Below are 19,454 nucleotides of genomic sequence, written 5' to 3'. Positions count from 1 at the left end.
TGGGGTCTGAGGACTGGTGCAAACATACACTGGTGTCTCCAGCACTAGCTAACTGTTGCTGCTTGCAGATTGACTTTTGAAGCTGATAGTGCTTTCATCATTGTTTATGCCTATATATTATATCATTTTGTGAGTGTATTTTAGAATTGTTGCTACTTTAATTTTACATTAGAAAGAACATCTGCTACACTGAATACCTGCTGCAGTGTACAGATTATTTTTTTTTCATTTTATTTAGGTCAAACCTAACTGCAAATGTGCTTTTCACTATCAAAACAAATGTTAAAAAACTTATCTTGTCCTGGTTGTGTGTATCTGATCTACACCTGACATAGACCTGGTGCATATGTTACTGGTGCAGAGCTGGATGCATCTTCAGATGGGCGTAAATACACTATATTTGTATGTGTTTCTTTTTAGAACACCTATGTGTCCAACTCACTGGGCATATACACCTTAGTGTGTGTGTGTCTCATTTAGTAAATACACAAGTAGTTATTTGATGGAAGTCTCTCATATGAAATCCCTACAGTTAGCTAAACTGTACTGAATGGAGCAATTTAAATTGAATGAAGATCCCAATATACATACCAGAACACTGTACATTGGACTAGAAATGACAGCCCTATGTTGGAGGTCTGTAGCAATCAGGGATGATTATGGGACTGACCAGTAGAGGTCCCTCTATAGTTTTAAGTATCATGACCAAGTAAAATTGAACAAAAGGCATTTAGCAAAGGACTTGTGTTGGTAAAGGAGGGATTATTTAAAAAAAAAAAAATAGAGTAAGATGGTTGCAAACCTCTTAGTATGGTTTTAATTAATGATTATGTTTTGTGCATTCCTCTATAAAACTTCATAAGAGCCTGTCCTCTAGATCTTATAGTGCTCTGCACTGGGCCGTTAATTAATCCCAATAGGCAGGTTTAGGGTGTTTATAATGGGATTCTGAATCATTTCTTCTGTTGTTTGTTTATTTACTTGTAGATTATCATAAGAATTTTATAGAAATGGTTAGAAGCTCTTCTGGTGACATAATTCAGTGAGTATTTTATCCAAACTGACCAGACACACCAGGGTTTATATTACACATTGTATTATATTGCTACTGTATATCCTCGTGGTCACTAAGTGGTTTTAGACTTGACAGAGACAAATTACTATCCTGCTGGCCACTTGCTTCCTTGATGCTGGATGCAGTCATCTGATTGATGTGCTGTCATACCCTTATGCAATTATGTCTCATAAATTAGAATTAGCTTGTTTAACACACCTGGCTCAATCTGCTATAGTACAACAAGCGGTGCAGTCCGTATTTGTTCTGGTTAGGGACGTAGGTAGAGAGGAAAGGGAGGTCTTTTAGATATGCCATACTGTGGTCCTTGCATAGGATCAGGGCCTGTTATTTTTTTTTATTTCCCTGTTGAAGTAAACACATACTTGCCAACTCTCCCGCAATATCCGGGAGACTCCCGCATTTCGCGAGAGTCTCCCGGACTCCCGGGAGAGTGTGGCAATCTCCCTGATCTGCCCACTTCCTAGTGAAGTGGGCAGAATTTTGTTCAAACGCCGCGATTCACCGGGAATCGCGGCGTTTGGCCTAAAATGACGCAATTTCCGTAGCCCCGCCCCCTATACGCCCACCTCCCTCCCGCAGCTCCCGGAAGCCATCTGAAAAAAGTTGGCAAGTATGAGTAAACATGACCTTTATTTATTCAATATGTAAACTAGTTATTGTTTCTAGTGTATTCTGCTAAGCTCTTATCTTTCATTAGTGCATTGACAAGCTGATAAAGTAATCATTTGTAGATGAAGCACTTCTACCTGTTCTTTTTATTTGAAAGCCAGCTTATAGAAACAGGTAGAGGTACCTACTAGCTGTTGTATATGGACATAGCTTGTTGTTTCCATATAGCCGGTGTTTGTAAAAATATCATTGGGTAAAATTACAGTGCTGTCATAAAAGTCAGTAGATTATTTATTTTAACAAGTGTTGGTTTCAGCTCCCGGTTAGAGCAACACAGGATAAAGCACTGTAGATGGGTGGATCTATAATATGTAAGTGTATATCTTGAGATAAGCGTTTGTTATTAAAGCCTGGGTCACATTGCTGTTCCCATAGAAATCTATAGGGACTGCAGTGACCAGCTTCAAACAGGATAAGGCAGGAAAATCTATTGCTTTAACCCCTTGACAAATTAAAAGAAGAGCTACAATTGCCATTCTCTGGATATAGCGGCTGTTTCTCCGGTTATTTGACCAATTGTAGCTTAATGAATAGACCTCATAATTTTATATATGAGCAAACTTGGTGAGTTGTGTGTATCTCCCATTTTCCTGCTGTCTGTAATATATTTTAGATTGCTGACCTGACCATGCTTTAAATAATACATACCATGCCCCTAATTATCTCAAATACACCGGATTAGTGTATTGTGAGTATTTTTACATCTGGCTAAGGTTGGCAGAAGGGGGATTATTGTACATTTTTTTTGTGCGTTTGTGCCTTAATTAGTTGAATGTTTCATTGTGTCCCTACAAAAGAGGTGAGAAAACAAACTACCGTATATACTCGAGTATAAGCCGACCCGAATATAAGCCGAGGACTGCAGAAAACTGGGGAATCTCACTGACTCGAGTATAAGCCGAGGGGGAACTTTTTCAGCATAGAAAATGTGCAGAATCTCAGCTTATACACGAGTATATACGGTATACAGTCTACTCAAGAAAATTGCTTCTTTTCCTGACTTTCTTTCGGTAACATATTAGGATACATATTGTTTACTTAATCATTATAGGATGAAGTAAGCAAAAATAGGAATCTGTTCACCGCCACTTCTCTTACTGCCTTGATTGTAAAACTGTCAAATTTCTTGCACTTAGACTTTCCATACCTCCACTTTCGTCTTCGCCCACTGTGTACCAGTTGTGCACTAAAATAAACTCCACTAGAACTGTACTATACCGCCTGGTTCGAGAACTGCTTAATGCACACATAGGAAAACCAACATATTTATTGTGAACATATAAGCTGTTTTATACCTCAATTTATGATTGTCCATAGTTGTTAAAAGATGTAGAATTTCAACACTTCAACCATACCACTTTGTAGTTAGTGCAAACCGTATCATTATTGTTCGGAAAAGGACTGCTTTAAATCACTGATAATAAAACAGTTTATTTACTCCAAGTCACTGGGTAGTATTCTGTGTAAATAACTTTTTCTAACTTTCAGTTTAAAGTAAGACAAAAAAAAGTTATGCTATTGAAGTTGAGGTTGCAACTTCAACTTCAATAACATAACTTTTTTAGTTTTTTTTTTTTGTTTGGTTGGTAAATTGTATCAGATTAGCTACTAAATAGTCAAAAAATAATGCATTTATGAAGTGTTGCAAATGATCTATTTTTAATATAACCGAAGTAGAACACTTTTATTTTTCCTCTAGGGTTTGCAGATCGGGACAAAGGAACTTGAAGAGATGGGTGCCAAATTCTGTGTAGGATTGCTTCGCTTAAAGAGACTGACCTCTCCCATGGAATTCAGCCTGCCTCCAAGTCTCCTAGATATCGAGAATGATCTGATAGAGTCCAGCTGCAAGGTTGCAAGGTAGTGTAATAACTTATTTTTATGTTTGATTGTCAAAATATTTGACTTTGTAATATACTAGCTCTTAATGTATCAACCAAAGCACTGTTACTTGTATTGTCATATTATAGTGACCTTGGAATACTTTGTAGATGACATGCACATGCTGTTCTACAGCTTTCATTTCACAAGTTTGATTAGAATCATTTTGGCATTAAAGTTTTTTTTGGGATAAAAGAAAATTGTTAAAACGATTAATATTTAAAAAGTAATTTCTTCTCTAGGAAACGGTGGTGCCATTGTTTCTGCTTATAGTCATTCTGTATTTTGTTTAAAATATATTAACCCTTTCAAGACCATAGGGGGGGGGGCTTAGACCTCTATGACCAGACCCATTTTCATGGTTACACACTCTGCTGATTGTGCCCTATAAGTACTTTTTAATTTCTTAATCTAACCAAGCAAAAACATATAAAAAAAAAGCGATGTAAAATTTCTTTTGGCAACATGTTTCATTGTTTTTTATGGTGATTAGCTGGGTGGATGAAAACTACAAAGAAAATAGTTCTCCATTTCCTTTCAAGGTTATTTTTTACATACTTTAGAGCAATCCGCCAGGAATGCATTTGTATCATTCTCTAAAGTATAGCGCTATTAAGTGTACGCACTTTTAATCAAGGGTGAGATACTTGACTCACATAATCACATTAATTTAACTTGCTGGCTTTTTTGCTGTCCTGTGTGGGTCCAAATAAGCAAATCTATCTTTTAATGATTGTTCTGCACCCACTGTATAACATTTCTATATATCTTACCCAATCCAGGCTGCTGTTTGGGATACACAACGGTCAGGGTCTAGGCGGGACATAGGCGGCTTTCTTTGGAAGAGTTTGTTTGCATGTTGTTGTGTTGATTACCCGGTTGGCCCAGAGTTGGTTAATGGATATTGGTTGCTGTAGTGTGCATTGCTCACCATTCACATCATGTAAATACATGTGAAATATATTATATATAGAGATATTGATATATAATTATTTTTTCAAAATGGCAGTGCCGTCATAATGGTCCTGGTACATTAGTAGGAAATGGTAAGAAATTAATATGTAAAGTAATTTGTAAAAAGAAAACAAACTCATTGGACTTAAAATAGCACTATTGCTTTTTATTGTTCTGGTTTGGGCCTGATTCATTAAGGAATGTAAACCCCCAAAAAATAATAACTTTGCACCGTGGCAACCCCATGTTGAAATGGAGGGGGAGCTAAATTTAAAATGTGTGGACAGATTTATAGTTGAGGTAGAGCATGTCTTAGATCAACTTTACATTTCAGTGTAAAAATAAAGCTGTCAAGTATTTATGTGCTAGATGAAAAAAACATCCAGTATTTAACTTATGTGCAAAATAATAAACTAATATGCACCCCTTGCATTGCAACATGGTTTGTCCCGGAGAAAATGTACTCACTTTTTTTGCTTTACTTTCCTTAATGAGTCAGGTCCATTATGCCAGGTCTTACTTGTGGTTGTTAATAGTAAGTATATTTATTTATAGCAACTTTAAAAAAACAAACACAGCTTTTGCATGTTCAACTTTTGTTTTAATAGAAGAGAAGGGAAAATGGCCATTTGTCCAATGCCTTATTATATTATGTGTTCTGCGGTCTCATTTTACATGCCATTTGTCGGCTCTCTTCTAAGTAATCTATGATGGCTGCATTGATTCCCAATTGAGAAGAGTATAATTGATAGTGAGTAAGCACCAAACACAGCACTTGCATTATTGATATGTTGCTGTATTTATTTTGTTACTTTAATCCCAAGGAATACTTTCTAAAATGGTGAAATCATTAGACCAGCAGAGAACATTAGTCGTACAGGGAACATTAGCGTACAGCTTTCCTGCAGTATACTTTGTGTGTATTACATTGCATTATGTGAAGCAATTCAGGCCAGAGTTCATGCTGTAATCCAGTCTCTGGGTGTTTCCAGCTATGCAAGGATATTTTAAAATATATCTAATAAACGTAATTTATAGTAGACCGAAAGGGTCACATCTGTGGAAATAAAATAGTGTGTGCGTCTTTCTATTAGCATTTAGGGCCATCACTCCTGATAACACCCCTCTCCTCTGCCTTTTCCTTTCTTTTAAAGAAAGTTTTTTTTTTTTTTAAGTAAAAAAAAATATTGGAAATCTAATAGCTTGTTTTTTAATAAAAGATTGTTCTCTCAACATTAGGTAAACCTTACTTTATTCTCTGCATGTACAGTTAGCCACGCTTGTCTGTTCTAATGAAGGTTTAATTAGTGTGTACACAAGCACTATGTCCCATTCATTGCACTAATTGATTCCAAACGATAGACAGATACTTTCTCTGTACATTGACTTTTTAGAAAACGAGGAAGGACCAGGAACACATCATACAGCATTCTTTGCCCTTTCTGGTCTGTCAACCTCTTCCTAAGAAAGCTTGTATAAGTAAAGTGTTCATTTAGCACCGTGATCTATGACCTCTTTAATTGGTTTACAGAGTGCTCAGATAAGTACCAGCCATAATAAAAAATACAAGTTGAACTGTTTGGATAAGCAGCGATTTTTGGGTTTGAATGTTTTATACATAACACTACATGCTGTGGTGAGATTTATATCTAAAACTAGAGAAATAATCTAGATAAGCCACTTATTGATGTCTCTGCTCAAAATTAGATGCAGCGGCTGGGGAGAGTTGGATTCTGACCAGCAGGGTAAATGTTTTGGCCTCTCCACTCAGTACAGTCATGCCCCACACAATTATACAAACAGTAGCCCCCACATATAGTTTGTACAAGCAGTCGGTACCCTTGAGGGAATATCCGTGGTGCCTATATGTTATTCTAGCAGCTAGCCCTGATGCAATCCAATCGTATGCATTCTACCATCAGACAATGCCCGTCTGTCATGCCAGGATGCCCCTCTACAGGCCCCACAGCAATAAGTTGATTCACATTGTAGTTGCCAGAGTGCTGCAGGCTGGGCATATGACAATAGTTTGAAGTGACTAGCACCTGGCGCTGGATATCCTGTTTTGTGTAGTGCAACTTTATTTATAACTTTCACACAACCATGATGTCACTACTGCATTCTATAGACTCAGGGGCAGTTTATGCTGTGCTAGACAACATGGATGTATAGTACCCTGGCTCGAATACTGAGCAGCACTGTTCTGGGGATCAAATAAACAGAGTACAGCTCTAGGCTATTACATGTGTTGCCTAGTGGGTGAATTCAGACCTGATTAAGGGTGAATAGAGAGTGTACTAAATATTGTGAACACTAGGTTATAGTCCTATAGATTAGCAGCCAAATTATATCTCTGTTTGATTCCTTGCTTTATGCCAATCCCCATTTTGGCCAAGACTGGAAGAGGTCTGTAAAATGACTTCATCAGACATGCTGTTATACCAGTGCTTTTCCTTTGAACCTATGCAAAAAATATTATGGCAGAAGTACAGGAGCTGGGGAAGAGTGGTAGTGGCGTTCTGAGTGAAATAAGTATTTAATTTTTGGGTTTATTGGTCCTTTAAATTGGAAGTAAAATATAGTAACAAACGTTACATAGTAAATAAGTAGTATCTGGTTGACTGATTTGGATCCTATTTATTTCAATTAGATTTAAAAAAAAACCCAAAAAAAACCAAACCTATTTTAAACTAGTTAAAGTTCTGAAAAATAAGTAGTTGATGATGTAAAATGAACTGTTCAATGATTGTAAATTAAATTAGCTTGAGTGTAATTAGAGGCTGATGGTTCAAAAATGAATACATACACAGTTCATTTAATCCCTGTTCTCACCTCTGTTGGCACTTTTTAGTCTGGTCACATTCCAAAATCAATATCAGTAATTTGTTTATGCAGTACCCAGTTATACCTTGTTTTTTTTCTTTGAATTTTCAGAAAATACCATTAGAACTTATACCTCCTGAAACGGTAAAGAAAATCTACTAAAAATGGACAAAAAAGTGTTTTTTATTGGAATGAAGTGAACAAAAAGCAATTGTGTCGATTTATTTCCCTAAACACCACCAAGAAATCCTTTTGGTTCTTGCTTTGGAATCCATCCACCTTACCAAAAAGTCAAAAAGCAAGATTCTACACATAGGCTTTCAGAATGAGATCTACACTTCAAAATGATGATGCATTTTTTTGCTAACTTGTACTGTCTTGAATGCAAGCGATAACATATGTAGGAATAATACAGGTAGCCCAACAAGGCATATCATTTTGAAACTAGAGAACTGCATCAAATGAGGATACCCCTGAGTTTGTTGAGGTCATGATGGATGAGATCTGGGCACTAAAACCCTCCCATCTCTGAACTTTATAACACTTTATGTAGTTAAGGGAGTTACTGCCTGGTGCTCACCAGACAATCACTGCTAAAGGGTACATAATTTGAAACCAGGAACTATTCTCTTTCAAATGAGGGGTTTCCATATTTTATTGGAGCCAGTAGGAGGGAGATCTGGGCATCACCCCACCACCATTACTGGGCTGCTCAATGTTTTCTGTTGTGTATGGTGTTATTGTCTTGTGATTCCCATTTCATTTGAATGAGGGGCTACCCCTGTATTTATTCAAGCCAGAATGGGGGAGATCCTGGCTTTGTAACAGTGTCCGCCTTCCACATCCCTGAACTTCTTAATTTTCTGTAGTGTAGCGTATTATTGCCTGGTGGTCACACGATTACCAGACAATAACTTCTAAGGGGACACAACATTTGAAAGAAGTACTCTTTTCCTGGCCCGCACCAACAGCAAATACCAGTGGGGGACAGATAAGTATTCTTTTTACACCTTTAAACCTGGCTGAGTGGGATGGACGAGTAGAAATTTGTCCTTTGCACTAAAGGGGTTAAGAGGATTTGTGATATTTTTGATGAATGTAACTTTAATTGTACAGCCTTAGTAAAAGTTTAGTAGCAGTGCAGTTATTAGCATATATAATTTCTGAGGAAATAATTTGCCCCATGCTTACTCTTGTACTTACTGATACAATTCCATAACATTATTTAAATTAGCCATTGGTGTTGGTTGTCCAGTGGGCTGAAGATCTTGCAACACTAATATCATAGAATGTTTCACAGCTAATCAGAACCCTGTTTTTGAAAGCCGGAACACTGTTGATGATCTTTCAGAAAGGTTCAGAGGTGCATATAGTGATTGTGAAGATACCGGGTTTTCTGGCCCACTACTATGCACTTCATGCTGGCTGGCTACCGACGGGTGCCTTCTTATGTCAGGGAAGTCTACCCAGTACCTTCTAGGATTCGTATAGTCGCTCAGGCATATGCAGTTAGGTAAGTATAACAGTACATTTATTATCATACAAACAACACTAGACTATTATGTGCACACAGTAAATAAATGCCAGGCATGTTTACCATATCATCTGTCCCTTACCCAACTAGTTTAAGGAGTTAGTCACCTGGCTGTCCAGACTTCACAACCCATGGATCTCTCTTAGCTGCATATATAGACTCTAGTAGAGAACGACAACTAAAAACCAGATCTTGCTCTCTTCATGAATGAAATCCCAGAATGAACACCCCCTCCCTCTTGGAGTGGCTCCTTATATCTCAGGTCTAATTTCCACAGTGTTTTCCCCTCCCTAGGCAAACCCCTGGGTCTATTCTTCCTAACCATTGGTCAGTGCAGGACTAGGGGGTGTTGGAGAGGGCAGTGAAGATGAGCTGTGCTTCCACAGAAACCCTCTGCTGGGATGCAGACAGAACGTCTGGACTAGTCCTAAGGAGAACAATTGATACTAATTGGCTTCCCCTACTTCCAAGGACAAGGTAGCAGTGAGCCCCTCCTAAAATTAACCCCTTACACTACTTTGTGATGTCACAGGGTCCCAAGCTGTTCCATGCCTCCTGTAGAGGAAGGAGGGGGGTAGAATGAATGCAGCTCCAGCCCTCTCACCTGTATCCAGGACACCACCTGATCTTTACCCATAACCCTCCTGGCTTCACTTTAAGGACAATGAATAACATACTCACTGCCACATCTTCAATAAACAATACACAACATACATATTTACAATGAGCTACAATGTCCCCTTATCCACATGTAATTAGACAATGCAGTTGTAGTCTGGTGAGCTGGGGAACAAAAAGCAAGGGCTAATCCACATTATGTGAGAAACAGAATGGTTACAGGGTTATCACACTCGTTTCGTCACAGTGATCATCCTAGTGCTAGTATATGGGATTTTGCCACACACACACACACACACACACACACATATACTCCACACATATTTGTACCTTTTGAAAAGATGACTAACTTCATGCAGACATGTAAAAAGTGAAAGAGAGATTATGCAGCTCTATCTCATCGTAAATATAACTTGTTTATTTGCATCTTGTCTGTTTGAATATTGATGTGTAGTTGTGTGTGGGTGACAGGTAACATTTAAATTCATGCAGTATTATTGATGCAATAACTAATAACAAGGGATATAAATTGCTGGATCAGTGAGTGAAATGTATAATGGAATCAGTATGGGAAAATTAGCATGAGTTACATGGATGAACTTACATGGAATGGACAAGCCCATCCTTAGGTGAGTGAATGTGAATGCTGGTGCATTTTTATAAAGGACAAAGAAGAATACATATGGATCTTTGAAGTAATGGGAGGGGACAATGGAGAGGAAAAGAAGGTAAGCGGGGAAATTAAACAATTATGTGCGACACCAGTGTAAGAAAACTTCAGGCCAAGACTGAGTGATGTGTGATTCAAGAGGAATAAGGCTGAGAAACACAAACTGATCAAGGTGAATGAAGAGCGAGACTGAGTTTAACCCAAGTGCACTGAATTTTCCACAAGCCATAAAATCTACACCAAATTTCCTCTAGCATTAAGACTAAAACATTATAACAGTTGCTGGAACCTATGTTGACATGTTGCTTTGGGAGCATGAAGTCTGAGTTATGGAACAGTAAGACTTTTGAATTAAATAACTCTCCTCAAAACCAAAATTAATTTTTGGTATAGATAATAAAGTTAAACAATACTGTATATTAACTACCATGGGTCTGGTGTTCATACAAATCCAGCAGATCCAGCAACGTTTTTAAGAGCCATTCTCCTGTTGAGTTAGGCCTGTCTTGAAACAAACCGTGTGTTGTCTTCCTGTTGACATGAATGGGAAGTTCAAAGGTGTTGGTGTTGACAACACTGCTGCCTGTTTGAAACAAGCAACGTAAAGAGTGAGGAAAGTATTGCTAGACCAGTACTGAGATCGGAAATCCCATCGGATAACGAGTTACTGAACTATATCCTGTAAAGATTTCTAGTGGGGGGAATGGAATACATTAGAGCCCTAAGGTAGTGGTGAAGAGTTTAAAGTAAGTAGACTAGAACAATATGAGTGTAACAAATTAATGGGGAACAGATGATACAAAGATGGTACAAAATGGCGAACAGAAAAGTGAATGACAACTATAAGGTAGTAGAGATTGATCGATTAGACAGATTGTATAGAAGGCATTATATATAAGTGCCATCCCTTTCAGCCACCCAAAATCTGGGAATGTGGAGTGGGATGTGTGCTTATAGATAGACACTGCAGTAATTTCTGTTATGGGTCAGAATTTCTGTTTCAAATTTTCGTTGATTTCTTGCTACACTGTGATAACTGATCAAGGATGTTGAGCAATTAACAGCTGACCTGGCCCAGAGCATGTGACTGAAAATCACGATGTGATGTGTCCAGTGGTATTGACAAATTGTGGGGTTTTATTATACCCCAAGACGTCCGTGGAAGCGCTGTGTTTCCTTCTTGCCTGGTCTTCGTCTCTGACACAGATGGAAATTATGTTGTTGTTATGAAAAGAAGCCAGCTATGGCTGTGAAATGATAGCATAGAAGGGAGCTTGCGGGAATTGATCACCCCAGCAGCTCTCTGCAGTTTGTAGGAGAGAACTAATATATGTGCATGCTGTCCTTTTGAAACTCCAGAAGTGTAAAACAGCTGCCTTGTTTGTAACTATGCCAATTCCCCATTAAGCTTTATACTGCTAAGTGTTGGAGAGCATGCAAATCGAGAGAATGATGAATGCACAGATTGCATTTTTGTCACTTAGCCACGCAGTTCTGTCCAGAAGGTATAACCATACTGTAGGTTAAACACACAGACAAATGCCTGATGAAGTGATTACAACTCCATTTATTACAATGGCTCTCAGATTACCACATTAACCAAGCACCATTTACAAAAATGTATGTGTTTAATTTATATTACCAGTACAATTTTCATAGGTTCACATCTAGAAAAATGCTAGTAGAAAGCCAAATATACAGTGCTATATACAGTGCTAAAATATGTCTTATTCTTTTTTAATTGTTTACAAATTGGATTCCCTACCATTAGGCTTGTTCAATATTTTGGTGCAGACCTAGGCGTTCGCTGCACATTTCATTAGGATGAGCACGCAGGGAAATCTAGAGAGGGATCTACTCTGTGTCGTGGAGGGGGCCTGTCTTGCACCGTCTAGGAGCTGTGAAAATATCGGACATTGACAGAATGTTCACAATAATCATCAAATAAGCACAGATCTTACCTGGCTGCTGTGTCCTGCTGAGGAGGGTTCAAAGAACTATTAATAGTCACACTGCTCCCCTTACAGACCTCAAACACCTCTCCACTTACCTTTGCGCAGGAGCCTGTGGAGGGGAAGGAGAAAGAGCACACTAAGTGCTCTCCTCCCCTGACGTGATGTGGAAGTTGACTGCTCGGGGTCAGTGTCTAGTGAAAATTGGGAGCGGCCAAGTCTGGTCCCTGCAATGCCCATCTTCTCCCCCGTCTGGAAGCCACATTTTAAATTGCAAATGGCTGCACACGGCTCATCCACCGCTGCATACTGCATCTCAGGAAAATGGACCTCCCTTTGGAGCATGTGATGTGCTTGGCAAAAGGAGCATATTGTTAGTTGCCTTCCCCCTCTCCCTGCTTCATTGGGAAAATTATTGGAAAATTGATTACAAAAAACACAAAAGAGATTCTCATCAGTCAAAGTAGGCCTGTGAGTCCATCACTTAGAGCAGCGGTTCCGAAAGTGTGCGCCGCGGCTCCCAGGGGTGGGGACAAAAACAACTTGCCAATCCGGCGGCGTCTGGGACCCAGCATTCTCCTCCCTTTTCACTGAATGTGACGTCATCACGCCCGACATATTCAGTGAGAAGCGGTAGGAGAGCTGAGGATGCTGGGTCCTGGGTGCCGTCGCATTGGTAAGAAGATAGAAGAGAAGACAGAAGAAAGAAAGCCAAGTATGGTAAGTAAAGAAATGGAGGGCAAGGTGAAAGGAAACCGCAATGGAGGGACAAAAGAATGAAGGAGGGGGCAGACAGTGAGTAAATGAAGAGGGGGCAGACAGTGTGTGTGGCTGAAGAGGGGGCAGACAGTGTGTGTGTGGCTGAAGAGGGGGCAGACAGTGTGTGTGTGGCTGAAGAGGGGGCAGACAGTGTGTGTGGCTGAAGAGGGGGCAGACAGTGTGTGTGTGGCTGAAGAGGGGGCAGACAGTGTGTGTGGCTGAAGAGAGGGGTGAGGTGAATGAAGGGGCACAGTGTGATGATTTTTGTACATGTTGTTGTTTTATTTTGTTTGATCTTATTCCTCTTAATATTAGATGTAAATTATTCTTTGACAGAAATATAATTGAAAAAAAAAATATATATTCTTTTTCCTTGTATTTATGTATATTATTTTTGCAAACAACTTACTAAGTATTTCTGTCCTGACCTAAATACTTATTACATTATTTTGACTCAAATACTTAAAAAACAGGACTGCTTGGTAATTATTTTGAAGGGGTGCCTTGAAAAAATTATGAAAACTCTTAAGGGTGCCGCGAACTGAAAAAGTTTGGGAACCATTGACTTAGAGTAAGAATCCACTAGCATTACACCCCAAGCGCAATTGGCAACTTGTCTTTAGGTAGCGTTATCTAATAATGTTTCCACTCGGTGTATAATAAAACAAAATACTATAGTACTTTAACATACATAACATAACATACATTTTGTAGACAAAAAATATTTTCATTGACTTGCCAGGCATCTGATGTGGTGTGTAAGATGAGATTAGCATTTCCTTGTTCATTTCAATCCACATCAAATATAAGTGTCTATCCTCGAGCTTTCATCTTATAAATAAAGAAAAACAAGAGTTATACAGTTTGAGTACATTGAATGAATATTACCTTTGATATGTCATGATGCTAACACTCCCCATTCCCCACAAAAAAAGCATTTATTAATATATTTTCTGTGATCATTAAAACAAGAAGGTTCATAAAACTCTTTAGGTTTCAGTGAAATAGTGATCTAAAAACAAAGCTCTGTTGTGGTATATACATAGGCATAGTTTACACAAGAATTTCATGGTAGTAACAAATGAAGGATGGATCAAAAATGTATTATATATCTTAACTAGTTTTATGGGTCAGTTGTCGAGTGTTCTGAATTTTTCGGGTGTCTCCCTCATTCTGCTCTCTGTTTCTCGCAATCTCTAGATTTTCACCCCAATCTCCCAGTTTTCATGAGACTTGGAGACATGAGATCATTATTCTTGGTAAAGAGCAGTGTTTCTCAAAGGTAGTGCCATAACTGTGCAGGTTTTGTGATATAATTATACCACCTGTGGATCTGTTACAATGTGTCAGTAAAGAATACACCTGTGCTAAAGCAAAGAGATATGGAAAACATGCACTGGTGTTTTCCTGAGGAACAGGTTTAAGAAACACTATATGCATCTCTCTACTAACTATACTAAAATGAAGACCATGTTTTGAAATCGAGGCAAAATGTCATTGTGACGTCGTCGGATCTCGGGGCTCGACAGCAATCCATCGCCATTTGACAGAGGGAGAGAGCAGGGTTAGGTCACAGGCTGTATTAGAGCAGGGACAGAGCAATAATTGTACACCTTATTCTTTCTATTATTATTTCAATTCTATTCTATTCTATTATTGCCAATTCTATTAGCAATTGTTAGAGCAGGAAGAGAGGAGGATAGAGGAGGCATTTTTTTTCCAATATTTTGCACTACAAGTGCTTTGGGGTGTCCCATATTCCCCAGTGTGAAACAATAATTTTTCTGGCTCCTAAGAGTCATATTTAGAAGCAGTATCTATCTATACAATATTTTGCACTACAAGTGCTTTGGGATCATTAAAATGGAAAGCAGTCCACATATGAGCAGGATCAGCAAGCAGGTGCTGACACCAGTCCTGATGGTAGTGTTCCCACTACGTCATCTGGTAAAGCCTATGTAAAAGTACATAGTCTTTTTAGATCAGGGAAAAAAACACACACAAAAAAAAAAAGAAGTGTAACTGAGGAAAAGTTAATTGACGATAAAAAAAAATAATAAAAAAAATAAAAATATTGCCAACATGCCATTCTACACACGCAGTGGCAAAGAAAGAAGGAGGCCTTCGCCTTTCTCTATTAGTGGCAGATCCAGAAATGTTACCGTGCCTTCTTGTACGGTCACTCGTGACCAAGCAAGAACAAGTAATTTGGAGTCTAAAAGTGGTGCACAACTACTGTTACGCGTGAAAGCCGAGCTGCAAGAAAACAGTAAGGCATTAGAGGATAATGTATGCTCTGAATCAGAAATGACACCAATCCCTGTGGAGAGTCCATCCACCAGTAGTATGTCTAATCGTGAGCATTCTGATAATGTACCCATAAAGAAGGGCCCTTTCAGCAGTTCTGCTGATGTGTGCCTGAACAGCCCGAGTGTAGCCGGTGATACACCAATTGAGGATGCCACTTTGGAATTAGAAGAGGATGAGGGGGAGATTTGTGTAGGCGACGAGGGCGCTAATGACTATGTTGATGAGGATGATGCAGAGAGATGTCAAACTGCCTTTCTCAATTTCTATTTATATTCTACAGTCTATAATGGCTGAATAGTTTTCTATTTTTCTCCTAGTGGAGAGGGGGGTCTGATGCAGACAGATACCAAATTGCCTTGGTCCATTTATTTTTATATTGTTCAGTCTATGCAGGCTGCTTTTTTTCTATTTAAGTAGAAGTGTGGGGGGGGGGGGGGGGTTTCATAGATAGCCACCAAACAACTACATTGGTCCATTTATTTTTATTGTACAGTTTATGCAGGCTGCTTTTTTTCTATTTAACTACAAGTGGAGGTGGGAGGGAGGCTATACAGACAGACACCAAACTGCCTTTGTCCATTTCTATTTTTATTGTGCAGTCTATACCGGCTGTTTTTTTTCTATTTTACTACAAGTGGAGGGGGGGGGGGGCTGATGCAGACAGAAACCAAACTGCATTTGTCCATTTCTTTATATATTTAACTATAAGTGTAGGGTGTAATATACACCCAAAGACGATGGCTGCATTGCCAATAGGCTAAGATGGAGAGGAAGACAATCAGGTTTGTGTGCAGAATTAAGGACGGCCTACCAGGGATTAAACTGTTTCTTTTTATAATTTATTAGCATTAGAATTACCTTACTTATCCAAGAAACAGGTGGAGCACTAAATTAGGTTAATTTAGGCCAAAAAAAATTTGATTTTTAAACAAAATTGCAAAACAAAACCAAACAAAACCAAAACCAAAACACGCAAGGGCAGTTTTTGCCAAAACCCGAAGGTAATCCAGAACCAAAACACAAGGTCAGTGAGCATCTCTACTAGATGCACAGAGATACAGTGCTAAGGATAAGCTCTGACAACAACTGTCTTTTTGTTTTGTGAGTGTGTGTGTGTGAGATATATATAGATCTAGATAAATGGATGGAGATAGATATATATATATATATATATATATATATATATATATATATATATATATATATATATATATATATATATATATATATATATATATATATATATATATATACACACACACACACACACACACACACACACACACACACACACACACACACACACACACACACACACACACACACACAGTCAGGATTCACTTATTGAATAATTATTATATTATATAAAGTGCCTAAAACTGGATGTTCCCACAATACAGGTGTATGTTCTCTCAGGATCGTGGGTTACTTGGGCTTTTAAGGCTTGCATGAGATTTGTACTGTAAATCTGAAAGTAAAAGGATTATAGTAATAAGTTCAGTGTTAAACAGCAAGTTTCAGCCATGTATTAAAAATCAATATGCTACTACTACGGCCAGAACATAAATATAGACAATTTAAATATGGTGTATTTTTTATGAGTACAGTAAGCATTCAGAAGTTATTATTTGCAATGAAAGCAAGTATATGCAAAATGCATTAAAATATAGTTAATGTAAAAGCACTTTGAAACATACAGTGCATTATTGGAGATTAAATTGCTGCATTTTGTATATGCTTTTACTGTCTACTGGCTCTGGTAAATTGTGTATGCTATCCTGGTACCTTGTTCTTTATTTAGCTTGCACAACGTTGGTTGAAAAACATTGTTGTTGGAGGAATAATTGTACAATGCTTTTTTTCAGTTCTTGCTCTTTGCGTTACGCCCTGCCTACTGCAAATTAAAGACTGTAAATTGCAGTCTGATCAGATGATGAAATCAGTGGACTTTGGATCTCCATGTGTGCCGAACTGCTCATATTGCAGTGAATCAATCTGATCAGATTAAATAGGAAATTGACATCACATTTCCCTACTACTAGTATGGATCATCTCTAACATTCACCTTGATTTTCCATCCTGCTGATCAAATCCTATCCATTTGGAGTTTCATATTGGGCAGTCACTGTGCAATAGTTGTCCAATGCTGTCAAAATTGATCAGAATTACACTTGTAGGCCTATATATTGTATATTCACAGGAGCCATGTGATTTTGATGCTTAGCAGAACTCTTTTCAGTTCAACAAATAGTCTGAATTGGCTGTGAAGTCCCGGTGAAAGTATGAAGTGTATGCAACACCCCATTAATTGAATTCAATATTATCCTGCTGACCTCCACCTTTTCCTCTGAGCCACATTTGGTATATATCCACTATTGTAATTTTGCCCTATACGAAACTATGTACATTCATCCAACTTTATTATAGTATTGTGTATTTAATGCCACTTTACAGCAAGTTGCCTATGAAAAAAGTGTAGAAATGGTTTTGTTAAATGCAAATGGTCAAGTATGCAAAGACATGCTGACAGATTAAATGGTGGGCAAAATATTTTTCTATGGCCATTGGTTACACAAGGTGTACCCACTTTACCTTTACATAAGTCATTAGATCACAGGTCAGAACAAGAACATAACGTGTTTACATAGCCCTACTGTAATTTCTGGTTGGATAGACAAGCAGATGTGAAGACATCACCAGTCTGTGACTTTATACACATTTTTACACATTTAATTAGCATGTTTAGTCTGTAACTGCGTTCAGTCTGTGAACTCTGAGAATTCTGGTTGGGGAGGGGGGGGTCACATGCGGCCCATAAAGAATTCCCATGAGCCCCCATGCAAGCTCTTGCCCGCCACTCTTCAAAATTGTTGAAGATGAGACTCCTTCTTAAAACTCCTTTACTTTTTTGATCTATTGATAATAGGTAATTAATTTAGATTGAAATACTGTAATTACATTTTTTTTGATAATTTAGATTGATAATTATTTTACCCAGCGGTCCATACTGATGTGTCATATATGTATGTAGTTTATTGCATTGGCAAAAATAGCATTTTGTTCTTCATAGCTGTCCAGAATTATATTGGTTTACTTGTGTCCTTGGCTTTCCATTCTCCAAATAGTGAAACCTACATCTAGGAGGTTGTACGGCTATTAAATCTTATAGATCCCAGGTGATCACAGAACCGTGTAGCCAGCACATTTGCAAGAAGTCCAGTATGACACTTTTCTATTCTATATTGAGGAAACATGCTGTTTGCTGTGATCACATAGGAAGGTAAACTATTAAGGAGTGTTCTGAAAAAACTTGGCTCATATTAACTGTTTCTTACCCATACCAGCAGATTTAAGGACAACTCCTAACCATGATTTTCCTGCAAGACTACACAGCTTATTTACTCAACAGCTGTTTTTAATTATTATTATTTTTATTTCTATTGTTAGTAAATATAATGTAGACAAGAAAGATAATGTAACTTTCAATTGGTGCTGGATCTGTGTTGGTATCTTGCGGTACTCTGTACTGTACAGCTATGCCCCTACTTACATCTTTTAGATGTGGCCATGTCATTGGCTTACTGTTAATATATTAGGATTGCCTAAAACTCGTCTGTGCACAATGTTTTAGATCAATATAATGCATATTATTTGATTAAGGAAAAAAAAAATAAAAGATGTAGCAGACTGTAGAAGCTCGCATGAGATACTTATCCGATGAAATATTTAGAAGCACTTAAAGCTTCTCAGCAAATATGTTTATCTAGCCCCACAGGAGAGCAATGAAACTGGGTGTATGTAGAGAGCTTGTTTCTTTTCCCCTAAGCAAGCCCTTTGGCCCTCAGGCTTCAATTGAATCTACGTCTTAGATTTTTTTACTAGTAACATAGCATGCAGTAGCAGTAACCAGAAGACCCAGTTACTAAAATATCTTGCAGTTTTCAATGTCATTTTTATATATGTACAACAAAAATACAAATTAATTTTACATATCTTAGCCAAACTTTATCACGTACAGAAACAACTACAATCGGGTGGATTTGTCATTGTAGCTGTCATTTCTAGTGAGAAATCTTGCAAAAAGGAAAACACACACTGTCTTGGTTATTACCATCAAAGAAAATTGGTTCTCACGTAGTAAATTGTTTTCTTGAATTTGGATTCCTGTGAAATCACATGACTGAGTAGTGGGTAAAAATGTAATTT

At 38.0% G+C, this 19,454-nt stretch overlaps 1 protein-coding gene across 2 annotated transcripts in view; it reads left to right on the top strand.

The window, feature by feature from the left end:
• AGTPBP1 (ATP/GTP binding carboxypeptidase 1) overlaps positions 1-19,454 on the top strand; it is a 126,484-nt gene that overhangs the window by 102,744 nt on the left and 4,286 nt on the right. The window contains exons 25-26 of one of the 2 annotated variants that reach the window (XM_075211064.1): positions 3,447-3,607; positions 7,517-7,549. In XM_075211064.1, coding sequence (XP_075067165.1) covers positions 3,447-3,607; positions 7,517-7,529 — 174 coding nt within the window. In that variant the 3' untranslated portion in view covers positions 7,530-7,549. The remainder of the gene's footprint in view (positions 1-3,446; positions 3,608-7,516; positions 7,550-19,454) is intronic. The other variant, XM_075211063.1, reaches the window with a different exon arrangement.

This window comes from Mixophyes fleayi, chromosome 1 (genome assembly GCF_038048845.1).
Source record: "Mixophyes fleayi isolate aMixFle1 chromosome 1, aMixFle1.hap1, whole genome shotgun sequence".
NCBI classification, from domain to species: Eukaryota; Metazoa; Chordata; class Amphibia; order Anura; family Limnodynastidae; genus Mixophyes; species Mixophyes fleayi.
This window is presented reverse-complemented; position numbering and strand designations above follow the sequence as displayed.